At 31.9% G+C, this 16328-nt stretch overlaps 1 protein-coding gene across 3 annotated transcripts in view; it reads right to left on the minus strand.

Annotated features, from left to right (window-relative positions):
* Window positions 1–16328, minus strand: part of LOC107440625 (LIM domain transcription factor LMO4) — a 174720-nt gene that overhangs the window by 73404 nt on the left and 84988 nt on the right. For all 3 annotated transcript variants that reach the window (XM_021145355.4, XM_043048119.3, XM_043048118.3), the window contains one exon: window positions 10125–10896. In XM_021145355.4, coding sequence (XP_021001014.3) covers window positions 10125–10477 — 353 coding nt within the window. In that variant the 5' untranslated portion in view covers window positions 10478–10896. The remainder of the gene's footprint in view (window positions 1–10124; window positions 10897–16328) is intronic.

The raw sequence follows: 16328 nt of genomic DNA on the forward strand, positions 1-16328 counted from the left end.
AATTCGTCAATTGCACACGCAACTTTTACAAATAAAACTTTTTACAAATATACATAACTCACTTATCAATTTTTGGTTAAAATTAATATGGGTTTGTGTATGGATCTGAATTCTGATACTATTACATTTAAAATAATGCATAAATCATAATTATTAACATGCGACTAATATGTACCAAGCTTCCAATTGCACACACTTTAACTAAAATTCACGTACAAAATATTGTATGTGTACATTGCTTACTTATCAATTAAATAATGTAAATACTCATTTTCTTTTAAAAATGTTGCCAACATTTTAAGGTAAAACTTGTAAGAAGGCATTCAATAATTGTCTTCGGGTGGTATAACGCATAGATCCGACATTCGGTATTATTACCATTATTATTATTATTCCTTAAAAATTACAAATAAAAATTATGTCTTATTATTATTATTTAAAAAATACACAAATTTAAATCATCTCAAAAAACTTTTTCCCCTTGTTGTTAATTCACGCACTTCTTTTAACGTAACAAGTTTGATGGTGGTAAATAACTTTCGTAAACTAAGTAATTGCGACGAATCAAAATAAAGATACTATTTTAATTTTTGATTTATCTATATTTTTTTTTTCCAATTCGACAAAAATAGCCTTTAAACAATATTTATTCATAAAACAGTGATTAAATTAAGTTAAAAGACAAACTTCTCTCGTAGTTCTAGTACAGCCAAAGTTGAAATGGTCAAGTTTGTTGTAGTTCTCTTAAATTACTGAATCCAAGGAGATTTAAAAAAAGAAAAAAATTTTTCTTTTGCTCATCTTAATCAGCATATTTTATTTAGATAGTTTGTCAATAGTCAATTTTACATTCTTAAATTAATTAAAATTTATTGCATCAAAAAAAATTGTCAATCACAGTTCTCAAAGTATTCCTATTAAATCACAATGATACAAAATATTTACTATGGCATTTAAGTTCGTTGAAGCCCCATCAATTATGTTATTTTTGCTACCAGATGATGTTGTTAGAAAACATGTTGCGTCCCTTAAATTATCTTGCCTGGCAGCAACATTGCAAAAGAGATAAAATTGTTGTTTCAATTCAAGTCAACGTTTATTTCTCAAGCATAAAAATACTTATTAGTAAAATATGAACGACAAAGAATTCAAACGACTTAAATATCTTTATTCCAAAGAAAGTCGATAAAAACTCTCAAGAAATTCAAAAAGCTATTTCGTCCGACCCATTATAAGCAGACAGAAAATCCTAAAAACACCCTCACCTGCACCCCTTACTCGCAAATATTTGCAAAAATATCCTTCGTATTTGCGTCTTAGGCCACTAACGCTCTTGGGGCCCCCGTTATAGAAGTCCTAACAACGGTATTTTTTCGTCGAGGCAGCAGCCCCATTATATGCGGCCCGCAGTCGTCCTTTCCGATTGCATTTGCAAGAAACAAACGCTGCAGCCTATTTCGCTAAGAACCTGGTCTGACAGATAATAATAGGGCCCCCTTTCCTTCAATTACAGCTCTGTGTATTGATAGGTTACCATGGTAACGGGAGCCAGATGTCCGAGCCTCACCATATTTCCACGGGACTACTCTAGAATGCTCCCAACCCTTCTTTTGGCGACTTAGTTTGGCGAAGAAGCGCCTCCATATAAAATAGGGTAAAAAATTGCGGATATATTTTACGAGCAGATTGTACGAAAATAGAAACTAAAAATAAAATTGAAAATGATTAATCCTAAGTAAAACTATTTGAAGAGCAGAATTGGGTACCTTCAACTAGAGAAGTGATGTGATTATGCCTAATCATAAGATTTAAAACAGATTTAATTGGATATATTAAGCGATGTCACGCGTGTGTGTGGAACCTGATTGGTTTCTGAATCGACAATTGCCACGATTTACCAACGATGACGTCACTTGCAGGCTTAAAATTGTACGTAAATATAAATGCAAAATCTTTAAATAATAAAATAACTACACGAATAAAATTAGTGAAAATATACCAAGCTAAGTATGTACGCAGTTAAAAACAACTAAAAATCACCCTAAAATGAACAGCTAAAACGTAGCGATAATATTTTTAGAATAGAATTGTATGAGAATAGAAACAACTACCAACAATAACTCGAAGAGTATATAAAAAAAAAAAAAAAAAAAAAAAAAAAAAAAAAAATATAGGCAAAATAAAAAAAGTCAAGAACAGAATGTGCATGAAGAAATGCAAATTTATTAAATAATAATTAATAAAAATTTAAGACATTTCAAGAGCGAACTGATTTCAAAAAAATTTTGGTAAAAAATCTTGTATATTTCAGACACAATAAAGCGTAAACAAGTACAAAAACAACTAAAATATTTCAAAACCAGTAATAACAACAAAAAATTGCTGATCACGATACAAAAACAGAAAGGACAAAAAATTATTCTAAAATAATAAAGCTAAGTTTAAAAATTTAATTCTGAACCAAGTTCAAAAATAATATCAATAACATATATCCAAAATAATAATCTGTATTGCTTAAAATGCTGATGCAATTACATGCAAGATTACTGTACAGATGTACTAACATACTTATAACCTACACATACACTTAAAATAATTTTGTGTGATTTCGAAAAAGAGAAAATTGAGGAAAAGATATTTCAGTGAAGGGGGGGAAATCCCATAAATCAAACGGAGACATCGAGACAAAAAATCAAATCAATCACATTTTTATTCTATAATGCTATGAGTTTTTTTTTTTAATTAAAAAACTACAGTAAAAATCAGTCAGCAACACTATTTCAATCTTAATTAAAAAAGCGTCGAAGAAAAAAAAAATCTTAATTATATTTATTGTGTGAAATTACATTCAATCAGAGTATCATTGAAGCTTTTTCAGTCGCCAAGGGAATATAAAACAGCGTTCAAACAACTAACTCGAACTATCCAAAAGTGTAATAAATCTCTATGAGTCTTGACACTAAATTATGCAACAAGTGAGCCAAAAAAAAATATTATTAACTGCGAGTTTTACCGCAATTTGCCTCCAATTCTTACTCTCCACTGTATATGAAATGCACGTAATGAAGAAGATGTAAAAGAGAGAAATGAACAGAAGGGGTCCGCAATAATCTACTATTCATTCATGAAGTTGGAAGGAATGAAAAAAAAAAATACCCCCACCCCTTTCTCTCTCTTCTAGCTCTATCATTCACCGGCATTACCTTCTTCCTAGCAATTCCGATTCTATTCATCGCAATCGAATGTTCCGCTTGAATGCCATGCAGATCTTCCAGTGAGAAAGCGGCTTGGCGTCATTTATTATGATCGTTAGCACTCCATTGTCGCAGACGACAATTTTCCTTTCCGTTCGAGAATTAGAACGATATCTCGGTGATTGAGGTGACATTTTTTTTCTCTACCCCCGAAAATTAATTTTTTGCCTTTGCTTTATATTAAATCGGATATAATGATACTACAAATACATAAAAAGAATACAAATTTTAATTATTTTGCTATACGGTACAAGACCATATAATAAACACGTAAGAGCATTAGAATTTTATTTTCTTTAAAATAATAATTAAAAACAGAGCGTTATTTAAATTTAAATTCAATTGTTAAACAGAAAATTGCATATTGAAGTACCGTAAACCTTTCTCCAACTGAATCCTTTTTTCGACGTAAATACCGACGTCTAGTCTGTTGAATCATTTTGCATCATTTATGATTAACAATTTATAATCTATCACTATGTTTAATAATAACATACGTCGCAAGACATGATCATATAACAACAAAAATATGAAATAGACTTATTTAAGTTCACGTATTATTTGAGGTTTAATGCAAAGTTAACACATTCTGAATTAAGACTCATCATTGTTTCAGGGTGGTAAATTGAGACTTATTATGGAGCTTTACGTTCATAAAATGACTAGAACATAATAAATTAATTCCCATAAATAAATTAACAAAATGTGTGGTTCAGTTAAGAATTCAGTTTCCATACAGGAAACTCAGGTTTGTCAACAAACAAAACAAAGACTGTTGAAAGTTAGCAATATGCTTCTAGACATGCTGTGCACAGGAACTTCCTGTTCTGGAACATTTTATGAATCTGCTATTTATCACAAATGTTTATTCAGGATTCTTTACACACTGTTTGTCCGAAAACAAAACAAAATTTTAAAGATATAAGATATATTTTACAAGAAAGTTTTAAGCTACATTTGGAGTCGCAAGTCTTCCTTTTGAAAGATGTTTCTAATAATCTAATTAAATAAACGAAAACGTAAGAAACGGTCTATATTGTTTTGCTGTTAGCCAACACAGGCAACAACATTAAACAAAACAAAAAAAACCTTAGTTCCGATTGTCCAATTAAATGATGATTTGTTAAATAAATATAAGCCAAGCAATACATCAAAAACTTAAAAGGAAGAGAAAAAAAATCCTGACTCTTAAACAAGACGCAGAAGCAATTTCCCAAATTACGAATATCCTTCATTTTTCACATCAAATGAACGTGATCGCGAAACTGGACAATTCGAATCAGTCGTGCAATCCCTACATATCTTCTTACATTTTAACCGAAAACTTTAGAGCCTCAAAACGATGCATAGCGCCCCCTATTTGAAAATGAAACTAGTACCCCCCACACAATTCCTAAGCAGCAAAGCCCAGCACCCTCTTATTTTATTCATGTATTTACCATGGGGCCTTCGAAAACTTTGCGCAGTGATTTAGGCTTATTAATCCATTAACAAAATTGTTTCGAGCTGTTATTGTGATTAGGAAGAGGCCGGGGCCCATTACGAGTATTGCCTGTAGCGGCAAGCCCCATGCACGGCGAGGAGGGGCGTAGGAGGGCGCTTTACTAATGTATAATGTAGGCAGTAATTGTTGCCCGCACCAGTAATGTCATGGCGTTCATTGGCTGAGAGGAATAAACCGGAGGTTCGAAATGGCTGGGAGGGAAATTGGAAAAGGGGGATGGGATGAAGGGGGATGGAACAGTACCATTTCGCGGTTTGGATAGCAAAATGGATATTATAGCAATGCTTCGTTCGGTTTTATTTCCCGAGATATTCTTTCACTAAGCCGAGTTGAGTGTGTGAGTATTGCATAAAGCACCCGAATTATGATATTTACTTCTTAGAGTCTGAGATATTCTGATTTGGTTGTAGGAAAAGTAATTAATAAAAGAGATTATCGCCAGCGTGGAAAAGACGAAAAGTCAAATGTGCAGTTAAATATGAGAGCTGCGTTTATGGAGAATTTGGAAAATAGACAAACCAGTCGTTAAATTAAACAATTGGGTGGTTTTAATCGAGTAGAGTAATCATAAGCAACGAGGATAAATGCATAACTTCTGCACATTCAATACTATGCAGATGCACTGTATTGAATATGTTGTAAAACACCAAAAAAGTAATGTGACACAGTAGCAACTAAATACTCATTCAATACTACGCCAACTCATTGTATTGAATAGGTTAAAAAGCAGAAGGAAAAAAAAATCACGTGACACAACAGAAACTAAACACAAACGGTAACTTTGGAAAACTTGACAATCAACTGAACAGTAGCACTTTTGAACGATTGAGTTAAATGTAGAACGTAGTTATGTCTTTGAATGTAGTTATTTAAGTTTCCTTGCACTTGAGGAGTTTCAATCATTACAGGTTTTACTGCATTTGGGAAGTATTCAATATCAAAATACTAATTCTTTTTGTTGTCTTTGCAATTTGTCAACAAAATATATTTATCTTATAGCAATGATTCTAGCAATCTTCACTATACCGCGTTAAGTAGTTGCGTGAATGGATATTGCATAAATCACCCCAAATCTTCTTAAAGCCTGAAATAGAGGTATTCTTATTTGATAATAAGATTTATTAAGAGATATTATTGCGAAGTAGGGCAAGAGACGAGTAATCAAGTATGCAGTTAAGCAAGAAAGCTGCGCTTATGGAGGATTTGAAAAAAGACAAACCAGTTACTAAATTAAATAATATCGGTAGTTCTAATCGAGGTTGAACTTAAACTGAAATTTAGTTAAACATCTTATATAGGTAGCAGCAAATCAGTAAGGTAATATGGTTCAAGGTACCGATACTTAGTTCACCTCTGAACCGATTTTTCTGAGAACATAAATCTTACATATTAATGAAGTTTTCACGTCTTTTGGAGGTCAATTGTAGCAGGTTCTACAGTATTTTATTATTTTTATTTAAAAATACTTATTTCTGGGTAATGTAATATAAAATTTGTAATTCCTCTTCTCATATAAGTTAAATGCTGCAACTAAATCAAGACATTTTGTTTATGGAGAACAAAAAACGCGATTTAAGATTAAAACTCGGGAAACAAGGCAATGATCGCGTATCTAGTCGAAACGTTTTGAATGAATGTTTATCAATAAATGGATAGCTAATTTAAGTTTGATAATCTCATGAATATTAATTACATTAATATTCTTTTTAACATCAAAAAACACACAAATATTTTTAAAGATTTATCATACCTAACATTCACTATGAAATATTGCACTAAATTTATCCAATTCATAACTATTTGTCGTCAATAGTAACAAAGATATTTTATCATTTAATGGCATTGTTTTTACGCATTGCATTACAAAAAATTTAAAGAGAAAAAACTGTACTTTTATGAGTGTAGTAATGTAATGATTGATCGTAAATGTTGTATAAAAAGTTTAAACATCAATAGATTCACCAATTCAGTTTGTATACAGGTAAAGTTTTCCTCTTCTTTCATATCTCACATTATGAACATAAAAATTTTTGTTTTAAATTTATCAATAATATATAATAAATGTTTTATATGAACATAAAACTCACGTTTTTGTGACGGCAGCTTTATAATAAAATGCATCAAATTTTCAAGTAAATTCGTCAATGTGATAGCAAAATAGCGAATTATGCCTTATTTTTCCTTTTATTAGGAATTCCTAGATGTTTCTTGTTCCCGCAGTGAAAGGTGGATAAAAATGGCTCGCATAGCTTTTATTGCCATCAGAGTTGGATTGTGTACACATAATGGCCCCAGTAACGGTTGCAATGCTAACTTCTTTTAGCTAAGGACCATTTCAATAGCGAGCTTACAGCGTTGAGCAAAGCAAATTACGCTCCCGCAAAAAAGCAATAAATATATCTTTCCCTTGTCTTATTCCACTTGGACACCACACAAGAGCAATAACGTTTATTTGCAGTTCCCTGCATTGGTATGATGTAGATTTTTGTACTGCTTCTAGCAGCGCTGATATATATATTTTTTTTTATTAGCCAAAACTTACCGCGAATCCTAGGAAATATCCTACTAAAAATTCTATATTATTGTGCCAGTCTATTTCTATGCCATCCTAGTAAGGTAATTATAGGCACTGTGAGTAGTTTTTGTAGCTACTGAAATGTTCCAGCAGCAAGTATAAGGCGTTTCCATAAAAAGTTCTTCTAATGCGAACAATAACTGGCAGCAAACGATCCTTCTTATGCGAGAGCTCTGCTAACTTTATTCATAAGAACAGTAAAAAAAAATATTATGTAACGCCAATTTTTTATTTTTGCACTAACTGCCTTAAAAAAATAAAGTTTAACATAATGTTTTCAGATAATAGCCTTAAATTAGAGCTTTTGTCGCATTGACTGATCGTTCAAGTTTAAAAAAAACTCAAAAACAGGATAAGTTTATCAAAGTACTGAGATCGAAATACATTTTTAAGGGAATATTTTATCATTTCAAGAAAATTTCATGCAGACCTCCGATAATATTGATATGGTGTACACCATTTCAAATATATAAACCATGATAATTGATTCCTTTATAAAAACTTTCATTTCAAAGGATTTCTTTTTTTTAATTCTTTGAAGAACTTTTTTTAAAGCTGTAAACACTTATTATTCAAATGAATTTTCTAACAAAGACAGAATTTGAAAAGAGCCTATAAGAATCACAACACTAATGGGTATGAGTAGCTTCTAGAGAAAAACAGTAAATAAATAACAGACAAACCAATACTTTTGATCAGCCCTCTTGTGAAAAGCTTTTTGTTAACAAGCTCAAGTACCCACAAGCACGTATAAGTATTGAAAAAGTATAAACAGAGAAAGAGGGGGGCGAATCTTTAAAAGCTTATAAAACTAACTGTTTAAGACTTTAAAATCTTTAACAGAATAAATTTGATTTTTCTTTCAATACACATATATTTATAAAAAAAGAGACCATTACATTACAGGAAAAGCCAATTTTAACTAGTCTTGGAGATCAAAAGCGTGGGATATAAAATGAGGAATTTTTCAGGAAAAAATAAGAATAGGATAAAAAAAAATGATAAAAGGAGACACTGAAGAACCTTTTTCCATTATAGTGTTTTGCTTTAATACGGCTAATAAGCTGTGTTGAAAAAGTCAGGTAAAGGTAGGATATTTCATTCGTTAAGGGGGTATTCCTCTTCGAGAAAATAGTGTATATTTACAAAACATATCGTGGGTTTCGAAACAAGGCGGGGGAGGGGACATAGAGGTGGGGAATCTCTTTGAAAGGCTTCAAAATAAATCGGGTCAAGATTTGTCTCCAACGGCAAGAATGAAGGCAAAAAAGTAAGTACAAATAGAAAGGAAAGAAAAACTTTTTCAGAAGAAATAATTGGGCAGGGATCCAATAGCCTTGCTGCAGGAAAAAGTGTAAGGGTCCCCCCTCTAATCCTAAGGAAGCTTCGCGATAGAATCCTCATTAGTCCCTTAACAAGAGAAGCACTTTGTCCTCCTTCAGCAGTTGTTAGGACTGGGGCCGTTATTAATGGCGATTAAAAGCTGAAGAGTAATTACGATTCATTAAAAAAGGGGGAGCAATCGATGAAACAAATAATCATTCAGGTTTTTGTCTCCAATTGAAAAGCAAACCCTGGCAGTCTCTGGGAATGGCTCGCGTTTAGATTTCTTAATGATTTATGTGCCTAATTTAGTTGCCAGTGGGCTGCAAGATATAGTCGCGAGCTTTTAGGCTGATTTAAGTGTGATGAATGAGTTCCTGTTGCTGTTTCGGAAAATAAGCACAGCTAGAAGGAGTTAGCAAAAGGCTAATTTCGCTTGCTGAGTTTTCATTGCGAAGAAGAAATAAAATATATTGTGCAAATAGTCAGACATCCAAGTTGTAAATAATTGAAAGAAAATGCAGCACCTGCTTTAAAAAGCGAAATACACTTAGAACCAGACTTAAAAATTTAACATTTTAGTAAGAAAAAGAAAGAAACACGCATCACCGCATCTGGAAGTTACCTTCTGGCATAAGATGAAGAATAAAATATACTTACACACGGAAGTTCAGATAAGATAACAAAGCGTTAATAGCGTTGAAAAATCGCTCATAAAATTCAAGTTTCATTTCTAAAAAGACTCATCTTTCCTTTAAAGTGTGAACAAGTTAGCCAAAATAAAATTCAGAAAACTGGGAAATTCCCGAATGAACTTCATTTGAAAGCTATGACTAAGTCACTAGAAATACAATATATAAAAATTTCAGAAATTTTTATACTTTTTTAAACACTAACAGTAAAGGATGCCATAGACAAATAAAAGTTTAAGCACGTTTTCATACTAAACTAAAATATTGTATTATTGAAATATGATATTTTCAACTGACGCTTGTCTGCTTCATCTCTGTCATTAGTTTTTGAGCAACCATGATGTGGAAGCAAAAAGGTCAAAATAAATGTTTGCCTCCAAAGAGTTGCATTACAAACTCAAAATAAATGGGGCAGTTCTTGAGGTGGTCACCATTCATATTATTGCTCTAATAGCATAGCGACATGGAGAACAATGTGAATTCTTGACTCTAATTCGATGTAAGTGTTTTTGATAACAGTCATGTCAAGAAAGTAAACGAAAGCAAGCAACTTTAAAGAACTAGGGTAAAAATATACGAATCACAAAAGCTACCAACTGTTAAAAGATTTCCCATACGATTTTATGGAGTATCTGAGCGTTTGCAATTTGAGTTTTGGAAATAGAGCAGAGTTATTTCATATAGTATTCGGAAGCAAAACATTTTCAAGTTCAGCCAGTGCGATTTAGTAAGTATAATATGAAACATTACAAGCATAAAAAAGCAAAGCAACTTACTTGAGATAGTCGTTTTTGCAAAGGATCATTCCTCCTTTTGTGAAACAAGAAGTACCAATGTCCGCTAATAGCACTTGACAACACGAGCATTTCAAACACCCGTTGTGCCAGTAGCGGTCAAGTGCATGTAAAAGGTATCTGTCCATTATCTTAGCTCCACAACCCGCACAATTGCGGTTACCAACAGGTCCACCACCAGGCGGCGAAAAATGTTGTTGGTGTTGTTGCTGTGGATGAGGTTGCTGTATAGGCTGCATATTAGCCATACCACCATGGTGGGTCGCCATCATCCCCATCATGTGATGTTGATCCCCATGATGCGGGGACTGTCCAGGTGGGTTCATCATGTTCATGTGGTTTGATGGACAACAGTCCGTCGGGTAATTACTGTATGGGGACTCCGTTATGGCGAGTGTGGAGTTCCTCTTTTTGCGTATGGGTACCAGGATGACTCCTTAAGTTGAAACAAATAAACACAAAAATTAAAAATAAAGAAGTTTTAAACCCTATCTAACAGGGCACATTTAGAAGAGGCAAATGCCGAGAATTTTCTTTCGGAAAAAAGATGGCCACTTTCAGATAGCAAAGAAGTAAAACTAAAAAATAAGAACAAAATCAACAATGCAATGTTCTACTGGATGGCCCCATCAACACTTTAGCACTTAATGTCATTTTGAAGAAGGTTTCACCTTTTTTGCTTCATAGTGAAGCAGCTCACTTCTGGTGGAATCAACCTTTTCTTGTATTTTGTTCACGAAGTACAGAGGGAAATCTGAAAATCAAAAGAAAAAAAAATATTAATTACAGAACTTTTTAATAAATAAAAATGCTTTAATAAATACGTAACTTTTTCGATTAGTAAATAAAAACATTGAAGTTTATTATAATAAATATTTTAAAGTTTTAACTCTTTCTCGTACGACATTGTCTTGACATCTTTCCTGACTTAACGATAGTTTGATAGATGGGTGACAAACTACACACGATAAAAACTAGACAAGAAAAATATAAAGAAAGCAGTTATCTAGAGTCTTAGCCGAGTGTGATTGAGCTTAATCCGGTAGAAAAAACAAAATTTTTCTTAGTACAGTAGTAAGCTAATCTAACTTTTAATATAATATTCCTAAGAATCAAATTTCTTTCTCCGTTATAACCGCAATCTTACAACGTATCCGAAGAGATACTGAACAATTAGGAAATAAAGTACGGTAACACTTAGCATGTACACAGATAACGTGTTATCCATAAAATATTTATAATCGTAATATGTAAGTACAGGGGTCTGTCCAGACATTTTGTGAAAGGTCCGTTTTTCGTGAAATTGTGAAAAAATTACTCACATTCTTTCAACCAGGTCCGCTTTTATGAATTTGTGCAAATAGGGTCCGGTTATTGCAAAAAACTTTTTCAAGGAGCTTTTAAATTGCAAATAGATACAAGATTATGCTCAGCACTGTAAAATTATAATAAAAAAATTGAATTTTCAAAAATAAACAGCAATTACTGCTTCTAAATTAGAGATGCAACATACAAATACTATTTAGTATTTAGCCTATACTACTGAACGCAGAATATTCATTTCGGACAAATAATGGAAGAATCGTCTGTCGAAGATAAACAAATTTGTGAAGGGTCCGATCAAAAGAAAAATCATTTTGTGAAGGGTCCGTTTCTAAGTTAAAATATTTTGTGAAGGGTCCATTTTTATGAAAAGATATTTTGTGAAGGGTCCGTCAACGGACCCAAATTTCTTCTAAACAGACCCCTGAAGTATATGCTTTCAAATGACTTTTTAATAATTATTAACAAATAACAAGGTGAACGAATAACTAACTACATTGCAGAAGCAGTTCTTTAACTTGAAGTTGCAACAGCATGTCTTGCAATGATGCAATGACACTGCAGCAAACGAAAATTGAAATTACTTTTTGGCGAACCCACAATTTATACTCAAAAGTACCATATGCTAACATAGATTAAAAACTCATGAACAAAAAAAAGTTCGTAAATTTCAAAATCAACCAATTGGGGTGGAATTAAAAAACTAACATTTATGTTTCGAAGATGAATGCTTTTATATACAATCAGGATTAAAAATCAGAATTCATAACATTTCAAATCACTAAATACTGCCGTGTTTTGCTAAGAATACAGCTATGTTGTACAATCTAAATAATGCCATTTTTCATCTGTTGTGTCTGGAGGTGGATTAGACAAATGACTTACATTTAAATAAGGCTCATATCTTGACATGAAAAAATATGATCATTTTTACGACAATGTTGACGGCATTTACAAGTCCGAAGACCGACAGCTGTGCAGCTCTCACGAGTGATAAAAGCCAAGAATAAAATCATCAACTTTCACCACTCTCTCACGATTGTGTGACAAGACCTCAACTATGTAGTCTCAGCTGCTAAGGTAGTTTTGATGACTGAAACTTGCATGACTTTTTTTTTCTTCTTCCGTAGTCGTTATTTTTTACAGACGGCTGTCTAAACGACAAAGAGTTATGTTGTTACAATCTTTTTTCACAAAACGCTACATTCTTTGTTTACACCTTTATTTTTTGTTATAGGAGGTGTGCATGCTAAACAAACATATAAATTTATGTTGAGTTTGTTTCACAAACTTAATTCTTTTTTTTAAGATTGTTAGACAAACTTTCTGCCTATTGAACTAACTTTGATTCAGAAGCAATATCCGAAATCACCATTAATTATAAATTTCTATTTATACCAAACATTGCTTAAAATAAATGCAAAAACACAGATTTTCACGAAACTGAAACTGTTTACAGAATTTAGGAAACTTGTACAGCATTTGAATAGATTAAGAAATTGTTAGGAATTAATTTTTTTACACGGAAATTCCAGATTTTTTTTTTTAAAAAGCTGATAAAGAGAATTTTAGATTTTCCTTAAATTTATAATAGAATAGAGAATGTTAAATATTTTTTTTATAGAAGTAAAAAGTGGCAACAAAGATATATTTCTCCTTAATTGGAATTAATCATAAAAGCATTAAGCAATGGCGCATTGCATATAATAAAGATTTTAAAAGCATTATCGATTCGAAATTCCCAAATAAACTAATAACTTAAAAATAACATTTATCAAGATTAAAATTCTAAATTTAATTTCACATATAAATTGTCAATTTAAATGAAATTCTCATTTATTAAATATAAAATATAATTGCCTAAAATAAGCATGATTTAAGACCAAAAATCAAGTAGGTATGATTTTTGTGCAATTTAACCAAAGTATGGGATACAACATTCTAAACTTGCTTAATTAATGAAATTCATTATACTAATTGCGTGTCATTAAATTTAAAAGAAAACAAAATGGTGAAATCAATATTTTTTATAAAAAAAATTACGTTTTCCTAACTAGGGTTAAAGATTAATATAACGAATAAGAAGAATTACTATATTATGAAAGAGCAGATAATATTAGCTGTCAGTTTAAGCTCATAATTCAATCACAGATGTTGTAGCAGATTTATCTAAAGGTTTCCATATGAAGGGGAGAGAAAAAAAAAACTATAAAAAACATTTGTCACAAGAAATAGCAGTAAATAAATAAAGATACATTTAGACGTTAGTGCCATTACGAAAATATGTCGTTTGTTGTGAGCAATAAAAGAAACAGTTTCTAATAAGCTTTGCAGTGAAACATGTAAGTTCAGCTTAAGTGCTATATATATAAATCTGCTAAAAGAACAGTAAGTAATAGATTTTACACGCATGTTTATGGAAACTACAACACCACGAAGGAATTATGCAAATTGAACCAAAATTACATGAAGAGGTAAGAGACATGCAAATGATTAGGATTAAAGTGATTGCGAGCGTTTATTTGTACCACTATTTGTATATATGTGGAATAAATTTCATTAATATCTGACAATTAGGTACTAGCAACTTGTAAAGAAGTGAAGTGATAAGACCAAACCATGTGATTTACATCAGATATTTATTGGATACCAGTAAGCGACGTCACGCTTGTGTGTCGAACCCGATTGGTTTCTGAATCGGCAAATGCCACGATTTACATACGATGACGTCACGTGCAGTTATTTGCATGGTGTTGCACTTTTCACAAACATTAGAGCAATACTATTGTCTAAAAGATTCCGAGTATAAATTTTAAAACCGTCTCAACTGCGAAAACAACAAGTTCTACAAATATATAAAGGTTATTTATTTATTTATTTATTTTTTTTAAGTTAGCTTTAAAAGTTAAGTTTAAAAGTTAGTTAAGCTTTTCTAAAAGTTATGAAGTATTTTTGATTTTCACAAATTTTATGAACTCGTCTCCGAGCTTGAAATTTCGGTCAAATTATTAATAATCTCTGAAGTTTCAATTGCTTTTTGGATCCCTAGAATCAGAGAATAAAATCAATCATATTATTTATAGCTAGAAGTAGGCTAGAAGGAATTTATCGCAAATGAAAATTAACACCACTTAAAGAAGTTAAATTTCAACATAAGCTCTTTGCCCGATGACAAAACAAAGTTACGGTTGTTTTCTAAACTGTGAAAGCAAAATTATTTGCCAATCAAAATTTCCTCCACTTTTCGCCATAATCAAACCTTCAGTTAAAAAAATAAAAAAGAATGACTTTAAACTGGGCTAAATCTTGTTTTTGCCAGACCATCACTAGTTAACTTCTACCAAAAATTGTTTATAACAGGTTCCGGTGAAAATGGATTTTAAGGTAAATGGCACCAACACCCTGAGTGACGGCACTTTTTACCGTAATTTGATCCGGAATTTTTTACAGTGTTTGTGGAATAAGGTAACTAGTTTTTTTCCCCCCCACCTTACTTGTTTATGTTTACGTTCGATGTTTTTTTAGACCACCACCTTATTTGCACTACTCGCTTCGTGTGTTATCCTTTATTTTGTTCTAATGAGATCATTTCTAATCAAATTTAATTCGAAATACATTCCTGTATAGGGGGTAGGGCCTTGATGTCGAAGAGGTTAAGGTGATGAAAAGGAATAACCAGTTTATAAGATGTTATACAACTTTCATATCATAACAAAATTAACATGAATTAAGGAGAAGCCTCAAAAAATGAAAGGTCAAACAAGCAACTATCGTAAACTACTTTGACGGGTTTAAACAACAAACAGTCACCTCGATTAACTATTCATAAAACGTGACGAGAAATCGGGCTTGTCTTAATTATAAGAGAATCAGAACCATCAGGCGTAGTTAATTTCCAATCTAGGACAATAATATTAGATTTTTTATTAAGATGCAAATTACGAGCGAAATGATTTTTTACTTCACGTTCTATATCATCCCAGAAGCAATAAAATGAAATTTATTCAATAATATATCAGAATCTGAGGTGATCAATAAGAGACTGGCATTGATGAAAGAATGAATTGAATAAGGGCGTAAAATTTATGACCCATTACGGTCGCGCAGTTAAACTTTCATTTTATGCCGGGGGAATATAGAAGCATCTTCCCCACCTTATATGTAAAATAATATTGCATTGATTGTAATTGATTAAAAATTCTGATTAATTGTTATTTTTATGAGCGGGAAATATAAACCAATTATAAACATTTCGAGACAACGAAATGACACAATAAATACAATCGATTTTTATTCCCGCAATGCTTGGTCAATAATAAATCCAATTTACACTATATTTTATTAAAATACTTATGCTTGTATGTTTTTTTCCCGCGACCAATGACTCAACATTAGACTAAGAAACAATATTGCTGATATCAAGTATGCAACCGGTTTCCCTTTTCAAGCTACAGATTTCTTCAAAAATCACATTTTTAGTCTAATTTTTGTCGAAATGTGCAAGTTTAAAAACGTTACATAAAACAGGGGGTCGTTTAAAAGTTGCGACTAACTCCTAGGGGCACATCTAAGGGATTAAAATTGTATAGTAACCCATGCCGGAAATGTCGTCATACTCCAGATACTTTAGAACATATTGATGTGCCTCTAGCCGCGTACAACGATAATTCCGGACATGGGTTTGCTATGCAGTTTTAATTACTTAGTTACGTCCTAACTACCTTGTCGCAACATTTATATAACCCTCTGTTATATATAACGTTTTTATTGTACGTTTCGACAAAAAATAGACTAAAATTGTCATTAAAAAAATCTTTGGTTTAAGGTGCAAAACTAATTTCAGATTTGAAATACCATCACCTA

This window comes from Parasteatoda tepidariorum, chromosome 10 (assembly GCF_982258835.1).
Source record: "Parasteatoda tepidariorum strain Cologne lab strain chromosome 10, Ptep-v5.0, whole genome shotgun sequence".
Taxonomy (NCBI): Eukaryota; Metazoa; Arthropoda; class Arachnida; order Araneae; family Theridiidae; genus Parasteatoda; species Parasteatoda tepidariorum.